This window comes from Culex quinquefasciatus, chromosome 2 (genome assembly GCF_015732765.1).
Source record: "Culex quinquefasciatus strain JHB chromosome 2, VPISU_Cqui_1.0_pri_paternal, whole genome shotgun sequence".
Classification (NCBI taxonomy): Eukaryota; Metazoa; Arthropoda; class Insecta; order Diptera; family Culicidae; genus Culex; species Culex quinquefasciatus.
The window spans coordinates 221,791,714-221,818,247 of NC_051862.1; the positions used below are offsets into that span (position 1 = coordinate 221,791,714).

Genomic DNA, 26,534 nt, shown 5'->3' on the forward strand with positions numbered 1-26,534 from the left:
GGAGACTTGTAAGGGTGAACCAATGACACAAAATAGCTTATTTGATCATAGGGAAGGCCCCCACAAAGTTTGAGCCAAATCAAAAAATACAAATAAAATCCATTTCCGGTTTTGGTTGAGAATTGCTCATATGTTTATTTTTCATATTTTCTACTAAATTGTTTTTAAATGCGCCGAGGCATGTATACTATAGTCTGGGGCAATTTACAGCATACTTATTTTTCCCTAAAATATAGGAAATGTAAGGAAAAAACACAGCGTAAGCTGACCCCTGAAAAAAATAAAATTTTTAAAACATTGGTCACATAAAACAAGTGAAACTTCCAACCTTAATTTTTTAAAAAATTATGATTGATTTTTTTTTATTAATTTTAGACCTTCCTTTTATAAAATCTTCTCAAATTATGGTTATGGTAAACTTCATTACATTTATTCATAATATAGGTAAGGCAACAAATATTAAAAAGAAACAAATCTGAACGAATCGTACATTTATCCACCCTTTGTATTGTTTCCTACACGGAGAAAAAAGAGTTCCCAAAATCGTGAACAAGCGTTCATGAAAATGAGAACCTCGAACAAAGTGTTCCAATCCCATGGTACGATTTCGAAAAACGTACCATGAAATTTGAACACTTTGTTCGTGGTTCTCATTTTCATGAACGCTTGTTCACGATTTTGGGAACTCTTTTTTCTCCGTGTAGCTTGAATGTTATTTGCCGTCAAGATAAGTTAAACTTTTCAGTACTATTATTTAGTCAACCATTCTTTCAAGAATGTTAAAAGTTGTATTTTCTTTTAAAGAAAGGCCAATCTTTAATGGAAAATTCTTAGCAATCACATTTATGAACTTTCCCAGTTTTTATTGCCAATAAAAAGCTGCCCTGCAAGGCTCGTTTCTGGCATCGTTTATTGTGTTGTTGTGTGACGCCGCGTTGCGTAATTTTCTGTTTTCTGCCAAAAAAAAAAAAGAGTAAAACCGATTTTACCGGTCACCAAAAAAAATTCGTATACCGGTTTTTCCCTTTGGCCGCACCAAATGACCCACAAATAGGACACACTGCACTGGCGATGACGTTACGCAACTTTTGCCGATATTTTGGAGCAAGTTTCGCCGATAATGTCGTTGTTTTTATTTGCTGAACAATGCCAATGTTGCCAACGAGGGTTGGCATCTTCAAAATTCTATTTCTGCACAACTGATTAGTAGTTGTGGGCACGACTCATCTCCCTTCTTATCAACCTTGTTTGGCAGCGAGATAGATAAGCGCGTTGCTGACTCTAGTCGAAAAGTGAATGCACTTCACTTTCATCGCTGTCAACGATGCAGTAGTGTCAGTTTGAAGAAGAAGAAGAGTGTTGAGAGTGGCGCAAATGATAGGCTCCACGTGCTCTGCTTGAATGCGCTGCCACGATGACATAAACTGAAGGAGGAGAGAAATAATGAAAATTAAATCGACGGTCAAACATGTAATACAATATAAAAAGCGAAAAGCAGACATTACTCTTCTTCAGTTACTTCTTCGAGGCGTGTGCAGCTAACCCAATTTATCGCTGCTTCTTCTGCAGTTTTATCTTCAAGCGGTGGTATTGCACCAAGCTAAACTGCGACCATCCATCGTGGGCAACTGTTTTATTCGTAAAATAATGCAAAGAGAAAAGTGTTTTTCTCCATCACTTCTTCCTCTAGTTTTCCTTTCGCCGAAAAGTTCGCATTTGCAGTCGTCTCTACTCCGCACCTTTCTAATTCGTAGAGCACATAACCGTTTTACGCTTCCCTTCATCATCAACGTTGAACGAATAACGCTCTTACAGGGAGGCAAATTGGGATCGATTTTGGATTGTTGTTGTTGTTACTGCTCGTTCGCGGTGTGGTGGCGTTGCGCGTTGGCAGATTCTGGCTGCCAACGTGGAACCCACTGCTGCTGCTACTACGAATCGAGCAGGCAAGGACCTTGACAACAGTGGTCGGCGTTTGCCAAGTTGGTGATCCTGTTTTTGGTCCCACTCGCTCTCAATCTTGCTGCGTGAACCTGTTCTTGAGATTTTTACGATTTCCTCTCACTCTCTATCTCGCCGCAAATGCCACAGTCAATCATATGGTGGTGGTTGTCTTGTCTCGGCGGAAAGGTGGATTAGATGGTTGTCTCTCGGATTTGTGAATTAATTTAGGTTAGCTTTGGTTTGGTTAGATAACTGGGGAAGAGAGTTGCAATCTGCTTTCCGTAAAAGTTATTTGAATGGTTAATTAATTAATAATCAATTATTCATGTTGATACTGCAATCTATTTTTAACTTAGTAAGATAACCAATCTAAAAGGTTGCCTTAAAATAAGAGATTGTTATTGAATTTTAATTTTAAAGAAATAGAGATTACAGTTGCCTTGTATTCTTATGTTAAGCACCAATAGAAAATCATAAAACAAAAATTTACCTTTCTGTTCAACCCTTATGCATTATATTTCTAATAAGTTTAAATATTGCAATTTTCTGTCCCATTATTTTTGGGCCATTTTTTGATTTTTCAGCCGGAGTCGTACATTTATCCTATGAGGTGGCCGATTTCGACCATACAAATTTTGCACTTTTTTATTTGGCTCAAACTTTGTGGGGCCAAAAAAACCAAAAAAGCAATTTTGTGTCATTGGTTCACTCATACTAGTCTCCATATAATTTCGTCAGCTGTCCATACAAAAATGGAATTTATAACATTCGAAGGAATTTTCTGATCAATTTGGTGTCTTCAGCAAAGCTTTAGATATTGTTTAGGAAACATCAGAAAAAATATATACACAAAAAAAATTGCCGATACTTTAATCATTATTTTTTCACAAAACTCAATTTCCCAAATTATGTTTTTTTTTAATTTTCGAGATTTTTCGATATGATTTAGAAGACAAAACCCGCAAGTATGGTCAAACATTCTGCCACCGAGTTATGAATTTTTGAAAAAAAAAATGATTTTTCGAAAAAAAACGATCATGCAAACATTTTTTTCCCTCAATTTTCTAATGTGGATATCTCAGCAACTAATTTGATTTTTTTTAAATCAAGACTTACATTTCAAAATTGCGTAATGTTATCCGTAATAAAATCCGTTTATCTGATTATTCCTTAACAATACCTACAACTTTGCCCAAGACACCAAATTGACCAGAAAATTTATTCAAAAGTTACAGATTTTCTAAAATATTTGAACTATTTTTGTATGGACCGCTGCCAAAATTGTATGGAGACTTGTATGAGTGAACCAATGACAAAAAAAAAAGCTTTTTTGGTCATAGGAAAGCCAAATCAAGAAAAACAAAACATAAAAATGGTCGAAATCGGTCGATTTCGTAGAAAATTGCTCTACTGTTATTTAAAAAGTAGTCCGTTTCGTCATTCGTTGCCACATCCTTTTTCGGTTTCAGTTTTGTACCATTTTGATCGATTTTGAAAAATTTAAAGATGTTTTAATATTATTTTGGAAACATTTATAAATTTTTCTCAATGAAAATAAGGTTGAATTGGAAACGGACAGCATTATCGGATTCTTTGGACAATTTTGCTCTTATAACAATTATAATTAGTGTCTAAGTTGCAAGTTTTGAGTGTTGTTGAAACAGAATTCAAAAATATCTTTCGATTTATACGCATTTTTAATAGAACAAGTTTTTTGTGAATTTGGACTTTTTTTGTATTATTGCTACATTTTTTTATGTATTTTTTTTTATTTTTATAACTCTTTGTACATTTTTACCAACCCCTAAAATTTATATACCTTAATTTTATCAAAAGTTAATGCGGTCGTTGCAAATATTTTTCAAAGTTTATGCTTGCCTGCCCCCTCCTTCACAAAAAAAAATATTTTCTCAAAACACTAAAAAAATCCAATGGAAATAGAAGAAATAGACTGAAGTCTAATCAGCTGAAGACTTAAAATAACAAATTTAAAGCGGTTTTCTACATTAATAATCATATTTTGCAAGTTTGGGTACGTTTATATTTTTTTTGAATTTTCAGGAATTTTTTTTTGTCTGACCAAAGAAACTTCGTCAAAGATGTATAATGCATGTTAAAACACTTTTTCCATTCAAATGTTGAAATCTATAGTGACAGGTTTTTTTTTACAACCAACTTTATTTGCATCCATTGTGATAAATGTCTTATAAACAGCTGAAGGGATCCCCCAAAACTCTGTACTGCACTTACAAAACTACTGTCAGTCGATAAACTAAAGAAATAAACTGTATTGAATTGAAATTTTGAAATCTTGTGGCTTGTCATTAATTTTTGTTTTATTTTTCACCCTAAGAGGTCAAAGTTGTTGGTGGTAGGTGGGTTATGATTTACAAATTTAAGACTACATGATTTATGTACGAGCCCAAAAATTATGTATTCATAATATCAATTCGCATCCACATAAATATGATGATTTTAGCGGATTGCAGACTGGATTTCACCATGTATGATTGCTGACACGTTTTGCTTTTTTTCTGGTGAACTTTTTTGGAACTGAATCCGAGAGTAAAAGCTGTTGCGAATAGATATACGATTATTACACAGCTTTACTTAAAAATAATAATATCATGAAACTGTCTGATCAAATTGCAAACTCCACCTCCAAATCAACATCATTTTAACTTGGGACTTTTTCTTACTTCTTACTTGGAAACATTGATACACAACATTGTATAAACTGAATGTTTACACTGTCGAGTTATTAAAAAATATTATTTATTTAAATTTTTAATTAAATTCATTTGATCATTATCATGATATTAGAATAGATTAGAAATTCTTTTGATCATTTTTCAAAATAAATCATCGCTTGTGTGCTATCTTGTTACACGTTTGCTGTAAAAATCTGAAAGCCATTTTTTAAATTGCTATTGTAAAACCACTGAGTATGTACCTGTATCTTTTAACAATAAATAACTATAAAAAATTTGCAAGTTTATATTGATTTTCCGTTAAAAATTGTTTTTGGTGGAGAAAATTGTGCAAGAGTTCCGGTGGCTATTTTGACATATTTAGTCATGCATGTCTTAAATCGAAGGAAGCCGTAAAGAAAAAGAAATTTTAGTTGCACAGTTAAACGCTGGGTGATGAATAGAGAGAATGTGTAACGTGTTTTTCGAATGATCCCACTTTGTTTACATCTACAAACTAGGAGGCTGTTCAAGCACAAGCATGAATTTTTTCTTACTGGTAAATGAGCTGTTTTGTAATCAGTAGTATGTGTTTTATTTTGACTAGTTTTTTAACATTTTTTTGCTAGAAAATTGTGTGTGTTTTCAAGTTTTGATTGGTTAGAAGAGGTTTTTCTTTTTACGGTGACAAGAACTACGGCGAGAGTGTCATTCTGCGATGTCGCATATAAATGGACACAACCGCATCGCCTCCATAAACAACTTCCAAAAATGAATGACGATCTCGCCTTCAACTTTCTTAAGATTTCTTGACTTCAACTCCAGGTCCTCAAAAGCCACACGTTTTTCATTCTTGCAAAAAAAAAAAAAATTTTTTAATCATCGATAACAATACTCTCTACTTTTAGCGAACAGTAAATTGGTTCCACTTTGACAGTTCAAAATTGAGGCCGTTTTGCGAACCACTATTCAGCACCCAGGTTAAACGTGGCTTTGAAGAAAATAAAAAAATCGGTGAAAACAAGTTGATTATTTTTACTCTACAATTTTAAAGAATATAGAATTTTACTGAGAGATTATCTCAAATTATCCACTATGAAAATATCACCACCAACAAACATAACCTAACAGTGGAACATTTCTTTCACTTCTATTTCCAGTGGAATCGCTGATCTACTGGCGCGATGTCAAGAAGTCGGGCATCGTGTTCGGCGCCGGCCTCTCGGTCCTGATCGCCATGTCGCTGTTCTCGCTCATCAGCGTCTTCTCGTACGTCTCGCTGCTGGTCCTGTTCGGTACGGTGTCGTTCCGGATCTACAAAAATGTGCTGCAGGCAGTGCAAAAGACGGCCGAGGGCCACCCCTTCAAGTGAGTTTTTCTGCTTTCCCTTGCTTTTTCGGAACTGGTTTTCATGGTTTGACACGCTTTAGGGAATATCTGGACTTTGATCTGACCCTGTCCCAGGAGAAGGTCCAGCAGCTGACCACGGTCGCGGTGGCGCACTTTAACGCCCTGCTGTCGGAGCTGCGCCGTCTCTTTCTGGTCGAGGATCTCGTCGATTCGATCAAGTTTGGCGTCGTCCTGTACTGCTTAACCTACGTCGGTGCCATCTTCAACGGAATGACGTGCGTCATCATTGGTGAGTTTGATTTTTCACTCAATCGATTTGGGAGCAGTTTTAAAATATTGTGTTTATTATTTTAGCATTCATCGCACTCTTCACCTTGCCAAAGGTTTACGAAAACAACAAGCAGTCTATCGACGCCTACTTGGAGCTGGTCAGAAGCAAAATTTTGGAAATCACCGAAAAGTAAGAACTTCAAAGAGGGAAGCCTACTTGGATTCAAATGATAATAATTTTGTTGCTTTTTTTTGTTTCTTTCAGAGTAAAAGCGGCTGTTCCTCTGGGCAAGAAGGTCGAAGCTGACAAGGAGAAATAAGTTGATGTAGATTGTATTTCTGAAAGTTTTTCTTTTTAATTTCCTTATTTATTATTCGATTTGATGATTAAACTACCACAAACAAATGAGATGTGAAGCAAAGACGAAATATCGATAATATTTTTTTCCAAGAAAATTGTAATTAAAAACAATGTAACCGTTTTAATAGCAAGTACACAAAACAAATCCCCTATTGAACGATGGAATCCCAATTCGATTTCTAGTTGAGAAGCGCAGCAGATCGACAATGCAAAAAGAAAAAAAGAAAACAGAAGAATAAATGGATAATGATATTAAAACAAACACTCAACATAATGTTCTATTTCCGTTGCCTTTGATTTTATCCTCGTGATTATTGAATGGATCAAAACAAAACAATACACAAACACAACACAAACACAGCAAACAAACACATGCGTAGTAAAAATAGTTGTAATAATTCAAAACAACAAAAAACTCTTTGCATAGATGAGATTAAAACACTCACACATAAAACGAACCACTGAAAAGAAACAGAAAGAGAGAAGAAAAAAACAAACTTCAACCAAAAAAACCCTTTCAGAATCTTCGTTTTGTCTGATAAAACTAGAAAAAGAAATCACCCACATCAGTCGAAATCAACCATTTTCACCCCAAAATCACCCAAACTCACGAAGCTAAGTTTGTTCGTTATTAAATGAAAATAAAACAAGTCTTAAGTATTACTGGAGAAAACAAAACCAAACCCAAAAAAACATTACTACAAAAAACAGTAGAGATTACATTTTTCAATCTCATCGAATAGGTCGGATTTTAATTGTGTAATTCGCTTTTTAATTGCCTATTTCTCCGTCTCGTGCGAATGTTGTTGTTTTTTTATCGTTTTTTTTTCTTTTTGAAAACACAATTTATTTTTACCTGATTTGCGTGTGTTGTTTTTCTCGCCGTGCACCGAACCGAATTTGTCGTCTCAATTCCAGCAGGCCAGATTGGCGTTTGGATTCGCAATTATTTTATGATTTTTTTTTTGTTGTCGCGCTGTTGCCAGCGCGCACTCTCGACAGCAACGTGTAAACCGAAACCGCTTTTTGAAGGGCATCTGTGTAAAGTTGATAAATTTAAAAAGAAAGTAACAGAACAAACAAATCGCTCTATATTCATATTATATATTGTATTCGTAAGAGTGTTAGGCTTGTTTTGCAAGAAAAAAAAAGCGTGTGCGCGTCACCGAATCTCCTAAGCTAATTATTCTGTTGAACATTGTGCATTATTTAAGCCAATAAGAAAACATAAAGATTAAAAAAAAAAACAAAACAAAAAAAAGTCCTATCGAAGCTCTTTTTCGTTACTCGTTATCGTAAGCCGTTTGTTTTAGCCTTATTGATTGAGCGAAGAGACATTTTTCGATTCACCTTTTTCTAGAAGTAATTTGGAGAAACAGAAACAGAAAAAAATCCATTGTAGAGAAAGGAGAGAGAGAATACATCATCAGCATACCAGCAGAGCACATACACGAAGAAGAAGAAAAATAAAAGATTGCTTGATACAAACAAAAAACTTTATAATTATTACGATTCATTATTGATGCAAATAAATGAAAACAAAAAAATCAAACCAAGACAAAAGTGCGAACGCAAGACAAACAAACAACCACAACAAATTGTCATCAATGCAATGAACTTGAACTTGAAATAATAAAGTGGAATGATAACAACAAAACAGAAAATAAAAAAATAATGTTTTCATTTCTTTCCGAAACATTAGAAACGAAGAAACAAATTGGAAAGTTTGAATAAACTAGAGTTGCAAACGGTTTCGTGAAATATTTAAAAAAGCATACATACTTTCAGGCTGACGAGGCGAAATGGGGTTTCATTTTCAGCTCGTTTCTCGCCCGAAATACGCTCGCTCTCTTCGAGAGAACGGTTTGAAAAGGAATGAGCAACTGAGTTTCAGCACAATCTCTCTACACTGCTAAATAATAGCACTGTGTTTCTATGATTTTATAAGAGAAAAAAAGTTGCTCATTTTTTCATTTACTTCTTGTCACTAAAAAGTACCTATAAACACTATTTTTGATTTCGAATCGAAAATCGTTTTTTGAAGAATTAACTTTTTAGTAACAAAAAGTTAGTAAAAAAGAGCTAAACATTTTTTACCGTGTTCCTATCTCTTTACAAAGTCCTCACTAATACATACAACTGTAATGAAGACACAAAATTAATCAGAAAATAAATTTCTTCAAAAGATACCGATTTTTGAACATTTCCATGCCATTTTTGGCTGTCAAATTTGTATGCAGTATTTGTATATTCGGTTTGATGCAAAAAAATGTTTTCTTTGGCCACAGGAAAGGTACCCATTGGGTACCCACAAAGTTTCAGGTATAAAAATGCAAAAAAAAATCAAGGAAGGGGGATTTTTTATATTTTGCTTGATTATTGATTATTGATAAAACGATTTATTTTATTAATATATCTAGTTACATTTTCTACAGTTTTTTTCAGTTTTGCTTACAAAATTTGAACTGTACGATTTAGAAGAATCTCTACTATTTTCATTTTAGGACTTTGAAAGTCGAACAAATTTTTCATTTAAAGTCTTGAATAAAAAACATCCAACATTTCACGAATTCGACATCAGACATTTGCATTTGAAAATTGAGTGAGAACTTGGGTGGTGCGAGTTCTGCCGCTGGATTCACACCAGCTCGAACTGTCACAAAAGTACCAGCGTCAAGGCTCTTAAAACTAATGGTATACCAGATTTTCGAACACAAAAGTTTTTTCTAAAAGAAGTTTTTTTTTTATTTTCAAAGATTTGTTTGAGTTTTTTCTGCTTTAGATGCGAGCTATTAGTTTTATGTATGTCAAGCTTTGTGTTTTTTGTTTGTTTACAATTTAAAGCAGCTTTACGTTTATAGCTCGAACAAGGAAATAATTTCAAAAATATCATTGTTATGGGAGTTTCTGTAACAATTCTTGGTCTTTTTGACGACAGGTGAATGAAATACTGAATAGTCCCAGTTATCTGACGGCTCTGATCTGCGTGAAATGTGATTTTTTTTGTCAAGTTAAACTCAACAGTTGTAAATGTGTCAAATAATTAAAACATTTACACTCGAGGAAAAATAAATTAAAAATGAACTAATTCTGCTCGATAACATACTTTGTATAAAAAAATATTTTTTACTACATAAATTTCATGTTATATTGTAGTATATCAAGCATACCAGAATTTGCTATACACCTTGACCATAACTGACATCTCGCACCACCTAGCATGTAAACTGCGATTGGCCAAAAAGTTAATACCGTAGGCTTATAGTCCATGAAATTCCCTAACTTTTGACCTATGGGAGTATGGGTGTTGGAGGCTGTTGGGAAAAGTTATTAAGGTTTTAAAAAAATCCATTTTTAACAGTAATTTGCAAAAGCTATGAGAAAAAGTAAAACCAATCCTGGATGTCTATAGCACATTTTGAAGGGCTTCAAAAGACCATTCGAATGCATCTAAGAGAGTTGGAATTGATGAAGTTTTACGGAAATGCGAGCAATTTTAAGATTTTTCATGTTTTTTTGACCTCAAACTTCAATGCCCGTTTTACCCCGCTTCCCTTTGTCGTAGAGGGCTCATATTTGGCATGAGTTCATCTCATGTATAGACAAACAAACCCTGAAAGTTTCATCCAAATCGGAGCACCTCGATACGACCTCTAGAACAAACCGAGCAGAATCTACAAATACTGCCTCTTAAGCTCTACCAACCAAATTCTCTACCTTCCTAAATTTAACCTTTTTTCTGTACAGTCAGCAGAATATATTTTTAGTAAAATTTCCAAGAAACTTCCAGCCAATTAACAAAATTATAAATTTTGGTATACGTGGTATTTTGGTACGTACACGTGGTAGAATTTTTTTAAGAGGCAGGAAATTAACCAAAATTCAATTCTGACGATTTCCTATCTTGACGAAACTAAAGGTGGGCCAAACTAGAAGCATTCTAATAGGTAGAACAAGAGTTACAATACTCTCCGCTTTGCGTCCTTCATTCTGAGAAATACCCACGTAAACACACCTTTATCTGTTACTCTTACTACCTAAATTTGTCAAAGCAGGCAATTTCGCTTCAATTCTTATTCAGTATAACGCTAGCATTCGCGTAAGATAGTGTTCAAAAATGTCACAAACCTCCAAGGATATCGTTGCGTCGTGTGGAATTTGCCGACAACCGGCAAATCCGGTTACGGATAAAACCGTAACCTGCAGCGGAAGACCGGGCTGTGGCAGGTGCTTCCATTCGTTCTGTGCCGATCTGACCTGACCGTGTGGACCGCGTTGGCTTCGGACGACGGGTTGAGGTGGTTCTGTGCCGATTGTCGTAGGCATGTGGAAACTCCCAAGCAGGAGTCGGCTGAAGTTACTTTGAAGGACATTTTGTTGCGGATTGATCGGTTGGAGGCGAAGGTAGATTCAAGGTGCGCCAAGTGCCACGATCAGCTGAAATCGGAGACGAGCGAAAAAAGAGATGTGGCTCAAGCGCTGGAGAGTAGCTATTCAGGGAATTCAGTGTTAAGCCATCCGTCAGTTATACCTCCGTCAACTGAGAAATTTGAAAAAGATGAATGTAAACAGTGGATGGCATTACCAGATGAACTCTGGCAGAAGGTATTCCAGAATTTAAGCGTGTATCAACTGTTCCAAGTTCGTTTGACGTGCCGTCACTGGAATCAGATCGTTAGAACAAACGACTCAATCATGGATAAGATGATACTTCATTTTCCTCCCGAAACCATTTTATGCAGTGACCGTGAAGAGTTTGGTGCACTGAAGTCAACGCATTACAACCGAATTGTCCTTGATAGAGTAACTTTACTTGAACCGAGTTCTTGGTGGCCGATGTGTTGTGAAAATCTTCACACGCTAACTGTAATTAACTGCAATGTGCTTTTAGAGGAGCTGCTAAGAATGCTGGAGCTATCGAAAATTCTTAAAGATTTAACTGTTGATTTTGGTGATCTTAAAAATGTGCCTGAGATAAAATTTCAGTTAAAATCGTTGGAAAAACTAAACATTTGTGGCGCCGCTCATCCTGAAGTGTTGAAGACACTAATGGATATGTGTCCGAAAATAATGACACTAAAACTACCTTACATTGGAAATACAGGCAAAAGCTTAGATAAAGAAGTTTTAGAATTATGCATACAATTCATTCTATCTGTCAAAAATACATTGCAAGATCTCACAGTGCAAGGAGGTCAGGAAGATTTTTGGAGAAGCATCATTTCTACTATCAGAAATATTCCGCTGAAGCGCTTAACTAGCCCGTTGCCTTCAATAAAAGACCAAAACATCCTCAATGAACTCAATGAGTTAAATATCGAAGCACTATGTGTGACTAACAGTCTATTCTCAGTAAGTTGCATCTTCTCATATAAATGATTTTCAAGTAATATTTTTTTTTTTCAGTTTCTGATAAACCCATTTGGAAAAAAACTTCAAATGCTTAAAGAACTAGAAGTTGAAATAAGTTCAGACCAGCCTTCGGGTTTATATTTTGATAATCTTCAAGAGCTGCAACATTTAAAGGTAAAGGGAGGATTTCACTATACACGATCACTTACCAAACTAAAAAGTATCGAATTAATAAATCATAACAGCTATTTATGTTTGCTCTGGGGCAACCCAAACCTCAACAGTATAATACTGCGTTCATGCAAGATATATAGTTTAACGGATTTCTTCACTCAATGCGCAACGCTGAAGACTCTTCATAGTATAGAATTAAGCAATGTTTCAGAAGAAAATAAAAGCACCTGTTTCTTTAAACACTTACCCCACTTGAAATGTTTAAAGCTATCAGCATGCAAAATGTCGACAAATTTCCTTAAAACAACGTTCACTCTTTGCCCAAACTTGGAGGAAGTTAGTTTGGTGCACATGGAGAATGTCAACGATGAGGTGCTTTTGAAACTTTTCCAAAAATCTGGCCCATCTTTGAAATTCTTCATAACGTCACGTTTGACGCCAGTTTCAGTTCGGAACATTGCCAAGTATTGTGATAAGATAGAAAAAATCACACTTTATGATGAAGTACCGGTTGAAGTTATTAAAGAACTAAAATGTCACAGAAATGTTCAAATTATACACTATAAATAATAAACATATAAATCGATGAAATCTTTTCAATGTCATTGTTATAATTGACAAATCTGGATTTTGTTTTAAAAAAGGTTCAATAAACCAAATTATCAATTTTTGCTTTTTGGGTGTTTTTTAATACCCTTTGACTCAAGGCGGTTTCAAAAACACCCAAAAATCAAAAACTGGAAATTTGGTTTATTGGACCTTTATAAAAAAAAACTCCAGAAATAATGTTTATTTATGTACTAAGCATATTACAATTTGTTCACATACCATATTTTGGTATTTTTGCATGACCCAATCTCACCATCCAGACCAAGTATCACCCCTGATGACGGTAACAACTAATGTATAGTGTTTCGGAGATCCTTTTATCTACACAGCAAAAAATTATGTGAATTTGGAAGGTGTTATTTTAGAAGGTTGAATATTACCTCTTTTATGATGTAATTTTACCTCAATTCAGACTGAAAAAGCGATAAGTGGTAAAATTACTCATTTTCAGAGGTAAAATTACACAAAAGATGTACCCCTTCCCAGATGTAATATTACCATTTTTTTCTGTGTACAGTGGAATCATTTCAAATAAAAAAAACAATCGAATCCAGTATAATTAGATATAATAAGTTTGCTAAACTAATTCTTAAACCTCAACAAAAGCAGAGATGTCCAATTTATGAATTCTTCGAAATCATACATTTGCTTTTTTAAATTGATTGATAATAAAGAATCATATTGAATTTAAATGTTGTCTTTATTCCAATGAAATCTAAAGAAATCCCTGAATCCACTTTTTGAATTTTACTCTGCATCGAAAATGAAGTCGAAAGGATTCGACACATATGATTATTGATATTCTCCTAAACTTTCTAGCCAAAAACGTGAATCTGACAAATTGTAGCAAGTAGTTCCAACATTTATTTAATCCATAACACAAATCATACTTTTTACTTTAGAGCAGCGGTTCTTAACCTGGGGGAGCAGGGACCATCCATAATCCATGTGAATACTTTTTTGAAATCTCAAACCTCTCCCCTCCAGCGCTCCTGGTCGACAATTTCCGTACGAAACAAACCTTTTTTTGTATGAAGCAAGAACAACCTTTGAAATTTTCGAAATTTTAGATTTTTTTTTCAATTATTTGTTGTTTGTAATATGTGAATAGTGCCTTTTACTTTTGTTTCATATTTTGAACATTGCTATCCAACAAATATAAAATAATAATAATATATGTTTTGTTAAAAAATAAATGTACGAAACATGCTTTTTTCTAAGGCAAAAACATATGAGGGAATTTCTCTGCTTTGTTGTTTACGTAACATCAAACAAATTGTATCCAAAATTTCTAAAATTTAAAAAAAATGGAGGCTTACCCAACCAAATTATTTGATTTTGAAAATATTTCATGTTTTTACGCCAACAACAGTGCAGTGAAATTTTCTTATGTTTATTTGTAAATATTTTTAAAATTTAGAAAACAAGTATTTAACTAAATATTGTTTTCGAAAAGATTCGAAAATTTCACAGGTGTTTCATATTTTAACATTGAAAATCTGACCATTAGTTGCTGAGATATCGACACTAGAAAATCGTGGGATGTTTGGGTGAGACTTGGAAAACATATATTTTCCTGTTTTCAAAAGTTGAAAACTGTGCACTTTATGAAAATTTCACTAAAGTACTTTTTGATTGCAAAATCAATTTTACATAGAAAAATGAAGTTGAAAATTTTTTGTGATTTATTATATTTATTTATATTTCGATTTTTTGAAAAAATCAGTATTGATCCAAAAATTCATAACTCGGTCAAAAATTTTTTGCACAACCTGGAAATTTCTGAAAAGTTGGCATTTGATGTCCCCTAAAACACATCTTAAACTTAATAAAATTAAAAAAAGTGTTTTGTTGCAAATCAAATTTAAGTGACAAAAAGTTAAATAAAAAATCTACAAATTTTTTTCACCGTGTATCAATTTTTTTACAGAGTAGTCCGTATCCATACCTACAACTTTGCCCAAGACACCAAATCGATCAAAAAATTCCTTTAAAAGATACAGATTTATGAATTTTCATGCATCGTTTTTGTATGGACAGCTGCCAAATTTGTATGGAAAATTATATGGACAAACTAATGATGCAAAATGGCTTCTTTAGGCATACCGGGTTGAAAAATTCAAAAATTAAAAAAAGATCATTTGTTGATTTTTAAATGGAACAATGAACGCATTCTTAGAGATTTTTATGCTTTGATTTTTCGTTCTATATTTCGATGCCTCCCACTCTCGACGGTCCCTTCAATATCGACGACGAGAGAATCCACTGTACAGTCCAGACTCGATTATCCTAAGGCCTTGGCAAAATTTCACTTCGGATTATCGAAACTTCGGATTATCGAATTAAGAAAAAAAAGTTGTCTTATTTTTGATTGTTGAGCTTAAGTACTACTTACTACTTTGAAGTTATTTAAATAAAATGAATTCAAGATAGCGGCCAAAATGCACTATGGGCCAAATATATTTTTTTGCTTTTCTGTGACTTTTTTGTGTTGTTTGTACTTAGTATAATGAAAACAAATAAAATTTGATATTTTTCCAAAAAAAAAGTTTAATTTTCGATTTTTTCAGATATTTGAGGCCACATGCATTAAAGTGGTGAATTTTAATATTCTTGCTCTGTCTATTTGATGCACGGAATGGCGGTTTATGCTATGTTAACGTTTCAGATTTACGTTCAATCTCCCTCCCCTTTTTCTTGAGTTAAAATCCACCTCTCTTTGAAGACCCCCCCCCCCCCGCCCCTCGCCCTCCAATTAAAATTTGATTTTTGCGGTGTTTTAGAATTTTAGACGGTTTATTTTATGGAACATTGTATGGATTCTCGTCCACGTTTTTGGTTGATCCACTTGCAAAATTCACGTTTTCCACGATAAATTCTTCTAAATCAAAATCACCATGTAACCGATTGTCGTTAGATTACTTAAAATATGAACTTCTTCTATGGGCTTTTGTATACCTCGTTTTGAAGCTACAGAACAACGTGCGTAGTTTTTCCTCTGTGGTTTTTCCCTGAGTTGATCATGTGATGCTTCTGCAATGTTGTAATTCTTACAAATATACTCGCAAGCAGTTCTCACGTTTTCAGAATAGTGCTTCGTTATATCGTACAGGGACACTACGGTATTATTATCCATACTTTCAAAAGAACACAACAACGACTGATATGGATATTCGACGAATCGTTTCTGTAAAATACTTAGAATAGGAATTTCTAATTTTATTAAACGTACCTAAGTACCAACAAAGCCATGAATATCAAATCAATTTCAAAACATACATAACAGGTACGTAATTTCTGCCTCCGCAGGTAAATAATGTGATTTTAACCAAGCGTATACGCGAAATCATTAATTTCCTTGCATGAATCAAAATGTTCCAAATGGCATAACTCAAAAAGTGCACATAAGTGCACTTTGAAATTTGGAGACAAGTTAGGACATGGTTCAAATTTTAAGCTGGGAAATTTTCAGATCGCACAAATGCACACAAAAAAAGTACTCCATTAACAAAGTTGAAAAAAAACTAAATTTTGAATAAAAATCCATCTTTTTTTATTTTTATTATTTTTTTAGCCTGTAAAAGTGTGTTTTGTAAAATATTATTGAAAAGTTAAATCAATTACCTTTCTGAATATATATAATGATGCAGGAAAAAATACATAAACAGCTACACAGTACAACTATGAAAAATAATCATTTTTTTGTCAAAAAAACATGTTTTTTCTTACCATTTTCGCCTTTGAAGGTTTTGCAATTCAGTGAATTTTGAACCTACAACTTTCAAACTCCGGATTTTTCTTAGTTAGAATGTTTATTTTCGAAAAAAAATACCAAAAAAATAATTAGAGTATATCGGTTTTTCGATTTATGGCCGCCTGAAACCCCATAGTGAAATGGCGGTTTTGATATATTGAAAAAATACATTTTCTTATTTAATAGGCAGTCAACAATTCAAATTTGCCTAAAATGGGTCAAAGAACTCGAATTTGAAGCTAAAAGTAAGAAAATAAAAAAAAAATACGAAAAAAATCGGTTCGTGATTCGATAATCCGAAGTCCCATACAAACCTTCGGATAATCGAATTTCGGATAATCGAGGCTCCGGATAATCGAGTCTGGACTGTGATCAAAATGATTGAATGTCTCCCATTTTTATAAAAGTTTCTTGTTCGATGTTTCTTGATAGAAAATTGTTAGTTTTAAGGTAAAAAATACAAACCAAAATAAAAAAATTAAAACTGGAAAACCATTTTCATTTTTTCAGGAGAGTTGCTTATACTAGCTTTGATGAGCAGCCTCGCCCCTGAATAAATACTTTTTTTATAAAAAGTGCATACTTAACGTTCATGCTTCCCCTCGAATTAAACATGGGAAACGTGCTTTAAAAATTTGCAGTGGCCTTATTACCGGTTGAATAGTTTACGACTTATGAATCATGTTATCTACACTGTGCTTAACACGTAAAATAAATAAATCTCAAATCTCAGATCACGCGTCTCCATTGTATGCGTTTGATATACACTCAAACCCCGATGGTTTGACACCAACTGTTGTCAAACGAACGGGGTCACGTTTTAGTTTGACACCCCTTTTACACGGAGTTCACACACACTACTAAACGTGTGTTTTGATAGTGTGCGTGAGCGCCGTGTAAAAAGTGACAGTTCGTCACTTTTTAGTTTGACTTTGACCAACCAACGGGGTACAAACTAAAAAAGTGTCAAACGAAAAAGTGACCAACCACCGGGGGTTGAGTGTAGTTTGCTTTAATGGAGACGCATGGTATTTGATAAGTTAATTTTAGAAACTGGTTATAATATGAGGTATAGTCAAGGCACGAAATCGAAAAAAGGCTCATTTTCGTGTGTCTAACGGCAAATCATGTAACAGGCCAGGTTTTGATGGATCTAGACTAAATCGACCCCGCTGAGTCCGAAAATCGTGGTCACGAAGCCGAATTCCTTAAGGGAAGCGAGATATTCAAGATGGCGACCAATATGGCGGCTATATAGAGAAGTCAACAATATCACAGTATGAAGGTTGTTGACGTGTCGATTTTAACTAATTTTGGGCCGCTTAACCCGAATATGACCATGAAAATCGGTCACGGCGACCCAGTAGCGTGTAATCCAAGATGGCGTCCAATATGGCGAAGAGAGAATTTTCAAGTATTTTTAAACAACATGTAACAGGCTTGTGACCGATCAAATTTAACTAATTTCGGGTCGCTGAACCCGAATATGACCATGAAAATCGGTCACGGCGACCCAGGAGCGTGTAATCCAAGATGGCGTCCAATATGGCGAAGAGAGAATCTTCAAGTATTTTTAAACAAGATGTAACAGGCTTGTGACCGATCAAATTTAACTAATTTGGGGTCGCTGAACTCGAATATGACCATGAAAATCGGTCACGGCGACCCAGTAACGTGTAATCCAAGATGGCGTCCAATATGGCGAAGAGAGAATCTTCAAGTATTTTTAAACAAGATGTAACAGGCTTGTGACCGATCAAATTTAACTAATTTGGGGTCGCTGAACCCGAATATGACCATGAAAATCGGTCACGTCGACCCAGTAGCGTGTAATCCAAGATGGCGTCCAATATGGCGAATAGAGAATCTTCAAGTATTTTTAAACAAGATGTAACAGGCTTGTGACCGATCAAATTTAACTAATTTGGGGTCGCTGAACCCGAATATGACCATGAAAATCGGTCACGGCGACCCAGTAGCGTGTAATCCAAGATGGCGTCCAATATGGCGAAGAGAGAATCTTCAAGTATTTTTAAACAAGATGTAACAGGCTTGTGACCGATCAAATTTAACTAATTTGGGGTCGCTGAACTCGTATATGACCATGAAAATCGGTCACGGCGACCCAGTAGCGTGTAATCCAAGATGGCGTCCAATATGGCGAAGAGAGAATCTTCAAGTATTTTAAACAACATGTAACAGGCTTGTGACCGATCAAATTTAACTAATTTGGGGTCGCCGAAACCGAATACGACCATGAAAATCGGTCACGGCGACCCAGTAGCGTGTAATCCAAGATGGCGTCCAATATGGCGAAGAGAGAATCTTCAAGTATTTTTAAACAAGATGTAACAGGCTTGTGACCGATCAAATTTAACTAATTTGGGGTCGCTGAACTCGTATATGACCATGAAAATCGGTCACGGCGACCCAGTAGCGTGTAATCCAAGATGGCGTCCAATATGGCGAAGAGAGAATCTTCAAGTATTTTAAACAACATGTAACAGGCTTGTGACCGATCAAATTTAACTAATTTGGGGTCGCCGAAACCGAATATGACCATGAAAATCGGTCACGGCGACCCAGGAGCGTGTAATCCAAGATGGCGTCCAATATGGCGAATAGTGAATCTTCAAGTATTTTAAACAACATGTAACCGGCTTGTGACCGATCAAATTTAACTAATTTGGGGTCGCTGAACTCGAATATGACCATGAAAATCGGTCACGGCGACCCAGTAACGTGTAATCCAAGATGGCGTCCAATATGGCGAAGAGAGAATCTTCAAGTATTTTTAAACAAGATGTAACAGGCTTGTGACCGATCAAATTTAACTAATTTGGGGTCGCTGAACCCGAATATGACCATGAAAATCGGTCACGTCGACCCAGTAGCGTGTAATCCAAGATGGCGTCCAATATGGCGAATAGAGAATCTTCAAGTATTTTTAAACAAGATGTAACAGGCTTGTGACCGATCAAATTTAACTAATTTGGGGTCGCTGAACCCGAATATGACCATGAAAATCGGTCACGGCGACCCAGTAGCGTGTAATCCAAGATGGCGTCCAATATGGCGAAGAGAGAATCTTCAAGTATTTTTAAACAAGATGTAACAGGCTTGTGACCGATCAAATTTAACTAATTTGGGGTCGCTGAACTCGTATATGACCATGAAAATCGGTCACGGCGACCCAGTAGCGTGTAATCCAAGATGGCGTCCAATATGGCGAAGAGAGAATCTTCAAGTATTTTAAACAACATGTAACAGGCTTGTGACCGATCAAATTTAACTAATTTGGGGTCGCCGAAACCGAATACGACCATGAAAATCGGTCACGGCGACCCAGTAGCGTGTAATCCAAGATGGCGTCCAATATGGCGAAGAGAGAATCTTCAAGTATTTTAAACAACATGTAACAGGCTTGTGACCGATCAAATTTAACTAATTTGGGGTCGCCGAACCCGAATATGACCATGAAAATCGGTCACGGTGACCCAGTAGCGTGTTATCCAAGATGGCGTCCAATATGGCGAAGAGAGAGTCTTCAAGTATATTTAAACAAGATGTAACAGGCTTGTGACCGATCAAATTTAACTAATTTGGGGTCGCTGAACCCGAATATGACCATGAAAATCGGTCACGGTGACCCAGTAACGTGTAATCCAAGATGGCGTCCAATATGGCGAATAGTGAATCTTCAAGTATTTTTAAACAAGATGTAACAGGCTTGTGACCGATCAAATTTAACTAATTTGGGGTCGCTGAACCCGAATATGACCATGAAAATCGGTCACGGCGACCCAGTAGCGTGTAATCCAAGATGGCGTCCAATATGGCGAAGAGAGAATCTTCAAGTATTTTTAAACAAGATGTAACAGGCTTGTGACCGATCAAATTTATCTAATTTGGGGTCGCTGAACCCGAATATGACCATGAAAATCGGTCACGGTGACCCAGTAGCGTGTTATCCAAGATGGCGTCCAATATGGCGAAGAGAGAGTCTTCAAGTATTTTTAAACAAGATGTAACAGGCTTGTGACCAATCAAATTTATCTAATTTGGGGTCGCTGAACCCGAATATGACCATGACAATCGGTCACGGTGACCCAGTAGCGTGTTATCCAAGATGGCGTCCAATATGGCGAAGAGAGAATCTTCAAGTATTTTTAAACAACATGTAACAGGCTTGTGACCGATCAAATTTAACTAATTTGGGGTCGCTGAACCCGAATATGACCATGAAAATCGGTCACGGTGACCCAGTAACGTGTAATCCAAGATGGCGTCCAATATGGCGAATAATGAATCTTCAAGTATTTTTAAACAAGATGTAACAGGCTTGTGACCGATCAAATTTAACTAATTAGGGGTCGCTGAACCCGAATATGACCATGAAAATCGGTCACGGCGACCCAGTAGCGTGTAATCCAAGATGGCGTCCAATATGGCGAAGAGAGAATCTTCAAGTATTTTTAAACAAGATGTAACAGGCTTGTGACCGATCAAATTTATCTAATTTGGGGTCGCTGAACCCGAATATGACCATGAAAATCGGTCACGGTGACCCAGTAGCGTGTTATCCAAGATGGCGTCCAATATGGCGAAGAGAGAGTCTTCAAGTATTTTTAAACAAGATGTAACAGGCTTGTGACCAATCAAATTTATCTAATTTGGGGTCGCTGAACCCGAATATGACCATGAAAATCGGTCACGGTGACCCAGTAGCGTGTTATCCAAGATGGCGTCCAATATGGCGAATAATGAATCTTCAAGTATTTTAAACAAGATGTAACAGGCTTGTGACCGATCAAATTTAACTAATTTGGGGTCGCTGAACCCGAATATGACCATGAAAATCGGTCACGGCGACCCAGTAGCGTGTTATCCAAGATGGCGTCCAATATGGCGAAGAGAGAGTCTTCAAGTATTTTTAAACAAGATGTAACAGGCTTGTGACCGATCAAATTTATCTAATTTGGGGTCGCTGAACCCGAATATGACCATGAAAATCGGTCACGGTGACCCAGTAGCGTGTTATCCAAGATGGCGTCCAATATGGCGAATAATGAATCTTCAAGTATTTTAAACAAGATGTAACAGGCTTGTGACCGATCAAATTTAACTAATTTCGGGTCGCTGAACTCGAATATGACCATGAAAATCGGTCACGGCGACCCAGTAGCGTGTAATCCAAGATGGCGTCCAATATGGCGAAGAGAGAATCTTCAAGTATTTTTAAACAACATGTAACAGGCTTGTGACCGATCAAATTTAACTAATTTGGGGTCGCTGAACCCGAATATGACCATGAAAATCGGTCACGGCGACCAAGTAGCGTGTAATCCAAGATGGCGTCCAATATGGCGAATAGTGAATCTTCAAGTATTTTAAACAACATGTAACAGGCTTGTGACCGATCAAATTTAACTAATTTGGGGTCGCCGAACCCGAATATGACCATGAAAATCGGTCACGGTGACCCAGTAGCGTGTTATCCAAGATGGCGTCCAATATGGCGAAGAGAGAGTCTTCAAGTATATTTAAACAAGATGTAACAGGCTTGTGACCGATCAAATTTAACTAATTTGGGGTCGCTGAACCCGAATATGACCATGAAAATCGGTCACGGTGACCCAGTAACGTGTAATCCAAGATGGCGTCCAATATGGCGAATAATGAATCTTCAAGTATTTTTAAACAAGATGTAACAGGCTTGTGACCGATCAAATTTAACTAATTTGGGGTCGCTGAACCCGAATATGACCATGAAAATCGGTCACGGCGACCCAGTAGCGTGTAATCCAAGATGGCGTCCAATATGGCGAAGAGAGAATTTTCAAGTATTTTTAAACAACATGTAACAGGCTTGTGACCGATCAAATTTAACTAATTTCGGGTCGCTGAACCCGAATATGACCATGAAAATCGGTCACGGCGACCCAGGAGCGTGTAATCCAAGATGGCGTCCAATATGGCGAAGAGAGAATCTTCAAGTATTTTTAAACAAGATGTAACAGGCTTGTGACCAATCAAATTTATCTAATTTGGGGTCGCTGAACCCGAATATGACCATGAAAATCGGTCACGGTGACCCAGTAGCGTGTTATCCAAGATGGCGTCCAATATGGCGAATAATGAATCTTCAAGTATTTTAAACAAGATGTAACAGGCTTGTGACCGATCAAATTTAACTAATTTGGGGTCGCTGAACCCGAATATGACCATGAAAATCGGTCACGGCGACCCAGTAGCGTGTTATCCAAGATGGCGTCCAATATGGCGAAGAGAGAGTCTTCAAGTATTTTTAAACAAGATGTAACAGGCTTGTGACCGATAAAATTTATCTAATTTGGGGTCGCTGAACCCGAATATGACCATGAAAATCGGTCACGGTGACCCAGTAGCGTGTTATCCAAGATGGCGTCCAATATGGCGAATAATGAATCTTCAAGTATTTTAAACAAGATGTAACAGGCTTGTGACCGATCAAATTTAACTAATTTGGGGTCGCTGAACCCGAATATGACCATGAAAATCGGTCACGGCGACCCAGTAGCGTGTAATCCAAGATGGCGTCCAATATGGCGAAGAGAGAATCTTCAAGTATTTTTAAACAAGATGTAACAGGCTTGTGACCGATCAAATTTATCTAATTTGGGGTCGCTGAACCCGAATATGACCATGAAAATCGGTCACGGTGACCCAGTAGCGTGTTATCCAAGATGGCGTCCAATATGGCGAAGAGAGAGTCTTCAAGTATATTTAAACAAGATGTAACAGGCTTGTGACCGATCAAATTTAACTAATTTGGGGTCGCTGAACCCGAATATGACCATGAAAATCGGTCACGGCGACCCAGTAGCGTGTAATCCAAGATGGCGTCCAATATGGCGAGAGAGAATCTTCAAGTATATTTAAACAACATGTAACAGGCTTGTGACCGATCAAATTTAACTAATTTGGGGTCGCTGAACCCGAATATGACCATGAAAATCGGTCACGGTGACCCAGTAGCGTGTTATCCAAGATGGCGTCCAATATGGCGAAGAGAGAATCTTCAAGTATTTTTAAACAAGATGTAACAGGCTTGTGACCGATCAAATTTATCTAATTTGGGGTCGCTGAACCCGAATATGACCATGAAAATCGGTCACGGTGACCCAGTAGCGTGTTATCCAAGATGGCGTCCAATATGGCGAAGAGAGAATCTTCAAGTATTTTTAAACAAGATGTAACAGGCTTGTGACCGATCAAATTTATCTAATTTGGGGTCGCTGAACCCGAATATGACCATGAAAATCGGTCACGGTGACCCAGTAGCGTGTTATCCAAGATGGCGTCCAATATGGCGAAGAGAGAGTCTTCAAGTATATTTAAACAAGATGTAACAGGCTTGTGACCGATCAAATTTAACTAATTTGGGGTCGCTGAACCCGAATATGACCATGAAAATCGGTCACGGCGACCCAGTAGCGTGTAATCCAAGATGGCGTCCAATATGGCGAAGAGAGAATCTTCAAGTATTTTTAAACAAGATGTAACAGGCTTGTGACCGATCAAATTTATCTAATTTGGGGTCGCTGAACCCGAATATGACCATGAAAATCGGTCACGGTGACCCAGTAGCGTGTTATCCAAGATGGCGTCCAATATGGCGAAGAGAGAGTCTTCAAGTATATTTAAACAAGATGTAACAGGCTTGTGACCGATCAAATTTATCTAATTTGGGGTCGCTGAACCCGAATATGACCATGAAAATCGGTCACGGCGACCCAGTAGCGTGTAATCCAAGATGGCGTCCAATATGGCGAAGAGAGAATCTTCAAGTATTTTTAAACAAGATGTAACAGGCTTGTGACCGATCAAATTTATCTAATTTGGGGTCGCTGAACCCGAATATGACCATGAAAATCGGTCACGGTGACCCAGTAGCGTGTTATCAAGATGGCGTCAATATGGCGAAGAGAGTCTTCAAGTATATTTAAACAAGATGTAACAGGCTTGTGACCGATCAAATTTATCTAATTTGGGGTCGCTGAACCCGAATATGACCATGAAAATCGGTCACGGCGACCCAGTAGCGTGTAATCCAAGATGGCGTCAATATGGCGAAGAGAATCTTCAAGTATTTTTAAACAAGATGTAACAGGCTTGTGACCGATCAAATTTATCTAATTTGGGGTCGCTGAACCCGAATATGACCATGAAAATCGGTCACGGTGACCCAGTAGCGTGTTATCAAGATGGCGTCCAATATGGCGAAGAGAGTCTTCAAGTATATTTAAACAAGATGTAACAGGCTTGTGACCGATCAAATTTATCTAATTTGGGGTCGCTGAACCGAATATGACCATGAAAATCGGTCACGGCGACCCAGTAGCGTGTAATCAAGATGGCGTCAATATGGCGAAGAGAGAATTCAAGTATTTTTAAACAAGATGTAACAGGCTTGTGACCGATCAAATTTATCTAATTTGGGGTCGAACGAATATGACCATGAAAATCGGTCACGGCGACCCAGTAGCGTGTTATCCAAGATGGCGTCCAATATGACGAAGAGAGAATCTTCAAGTATTATTAAACAACATGTAACAGGCTTGTCATGGCGACCCAGGAGCGTGTAATTCAAGATGGCGTCGACAACTTGAAGATTCACTCTTCGCCATATTGGACGCCATCTTGGATTACACGCTGCTGGATCGCCGTGACCGATTTTCATGGTCATATTCGAGTTCAGCTACCCCAAAATAGTTAAATTTGATCGGTCACAAGCCTGTTACATCTTGTTTAAATATACTTGAAGATTCTCTCCCGCCATATTGACGCCATCTTGATTACACGCTACTGGGTCGCCGTGACCGATTTTCATGGTCATATTCGTTCAGCGACCCCAAATTAGTTAAATTTGATCGGTCACAAGCCTGTTACATCTTGTTTAAAATACTTGAAGATTCTCTCTTCGCCATATTGACGCCATCTTGATAACACGCTACTGGGTCGCAGTGACCGATTTTCATGGTCATATTCGGGTTCAGCGACCCCAAATTAGTTAAATTTGATCGGTCACAAGCCTGTTACATCTTGTTTAAAAATACTTGAAGATTCATTATTCGCCATATTGACGCCATCTTGATAACACGCTACTGGGTCACCGTGACCGATTTTCATGGTCATATTCGGGTTCAGCGACCCCAAATTAGTTAAATTTGATCGGTCACAAGCCTGTTACATGTTGTTTAAAAATACTTGAAGATTCTCTTCGCCATATTGACGCCATCTTGATTACACGCTACTGGGTCGCCGTGACCGATTTTCATGGTCATATTCGGGTTCAGCGACCCCAAATTAGATAAATTTGATCGGTCACAAGCCTGTTACATCTTGTTTAAATATACTTGAAGACTCTCTCGCCATATTGACGCCATCTTGATAACACGCTACTGGGTCACCGTGACCGATTTTCATGGTCATATTCGGGTTCAGCGACCCCAAATTAGTTAAATTTGATCGGTCACAAGCCTGTTACATCTTGTTTAAAAATACTTGAAGATTCATTATTCGCCATATTGACGCCATCTTGGATAACACGCTACTGGGTCACCGTGACCGATTTTCATGGTCATATTCGGGTTCAGCGACCCCAAATTAGTTAAATTTGATCGGTCACAAGCCTGTTACATGTTGTTTAAAAATACTTGAAGATTCTCTCTTCGCCATATTGGACGCCATCTTGGATTACACGCTCCTGGATCGCCGTGACCGATTTTCATGGTCATATTCGGGTTCATCGACCCGAAATTAGTTAAAATCGACACGTCGACAACCTTCATACTGTGATATTGTTGACTTCTCTATATAGCCGCCATATTGGTCGCCATCTTGAATATCTCGCTTCCCTTAAGGAATCGGGCTTCGTGACCGCGATATTCGGACTCAGCAGGGTCGATTTAGCCTAGATCCATCAAAACCTGGCCTGTTACACGATTTGCCGTTAGACATGCTATTTTTGGGTTTTTAGCCTTGACTA

At 36.9% G+C, this 26,534-nt stretch overlaps 2 protein-coding genes across 7 annotated transcripts in view; both read left to right on the plus strand.

Moving 5' to 3' along the window:
- The window catches only part of LOC6036325 (reticulon-1-A), a 188,462-nt gene extending 180,182 nt beyond the window's left edge, over nucleotides 1-8,280 (plus strand). For all 6 annotated transcript variants that reach the window (XM_038256911.1, XM_038256907.1, XM_038256906.1 and 3 more), the window contains 4 exons: nucleotides 5,795-6,002; nucleotides 6,065-6,273; nucleotides 6,339-6,444; nucleotides 6,520-8,280. In XM_038256911.1, coding sequence (XP_038112839.1) covers nucleotides 5,795-6,002; nucleotides 6,065-6,273; nucleotides 6,339-6,444; nucleotides 6,520-6,574 — 578 coding nt within the window. In that variant the 3' untranslated portion in view covers nucleotides 6,575-8,280. The remainder of the gene's footprint in view (nucleotides 1-5,794; nucleotides 6,003-6,064; nucleotides 6,274-6,338; nucleotides 6,445-6,519) is intronic.
- Nucleotides 8,281-10,195: 1,915 nt separating this feature from the next.
- LOC119767843 lies at nucleotides 10,196-13,167 on the plus strand. The gene is made up of 2 exons (XM_038257506.1): nucleotides 10,196-11,967; nucleotides 12,022-13,167. The coding sequence occupies exons 1-2, from the start codon at nucleotides 11,191-11,193 to the stop codon at nucleotides 12,709-12,711; spliced, it is 1,467 nt and encodes a 488-aa protein (XP_038113434.1). The 5' UTR covers nucleotides 10,196-11,190; the 3' UTR covers nucleotides 12,712-13,167.
- Nucleotides 13,168-26,534: the final 13,367 nt, after the last annotated feature.

Excerpts from the sequence above, each read along its gene's own strand:
- LOC119767843 (XM_038257506.1), top strand. The coding sequence starts at position 11,191 with ATGGCATTACCAGATGAACTCTGGCAGAAGGTATTCCAGAATTTAAGC. Across the intron at positions 11,968-12,021 it reads TGACTAACAGTCTATTCTCA|TTTCTGATAAACCCATTTGG; the intron begins GTAAGTTGCATC and ends TTTTTTTTTCAG.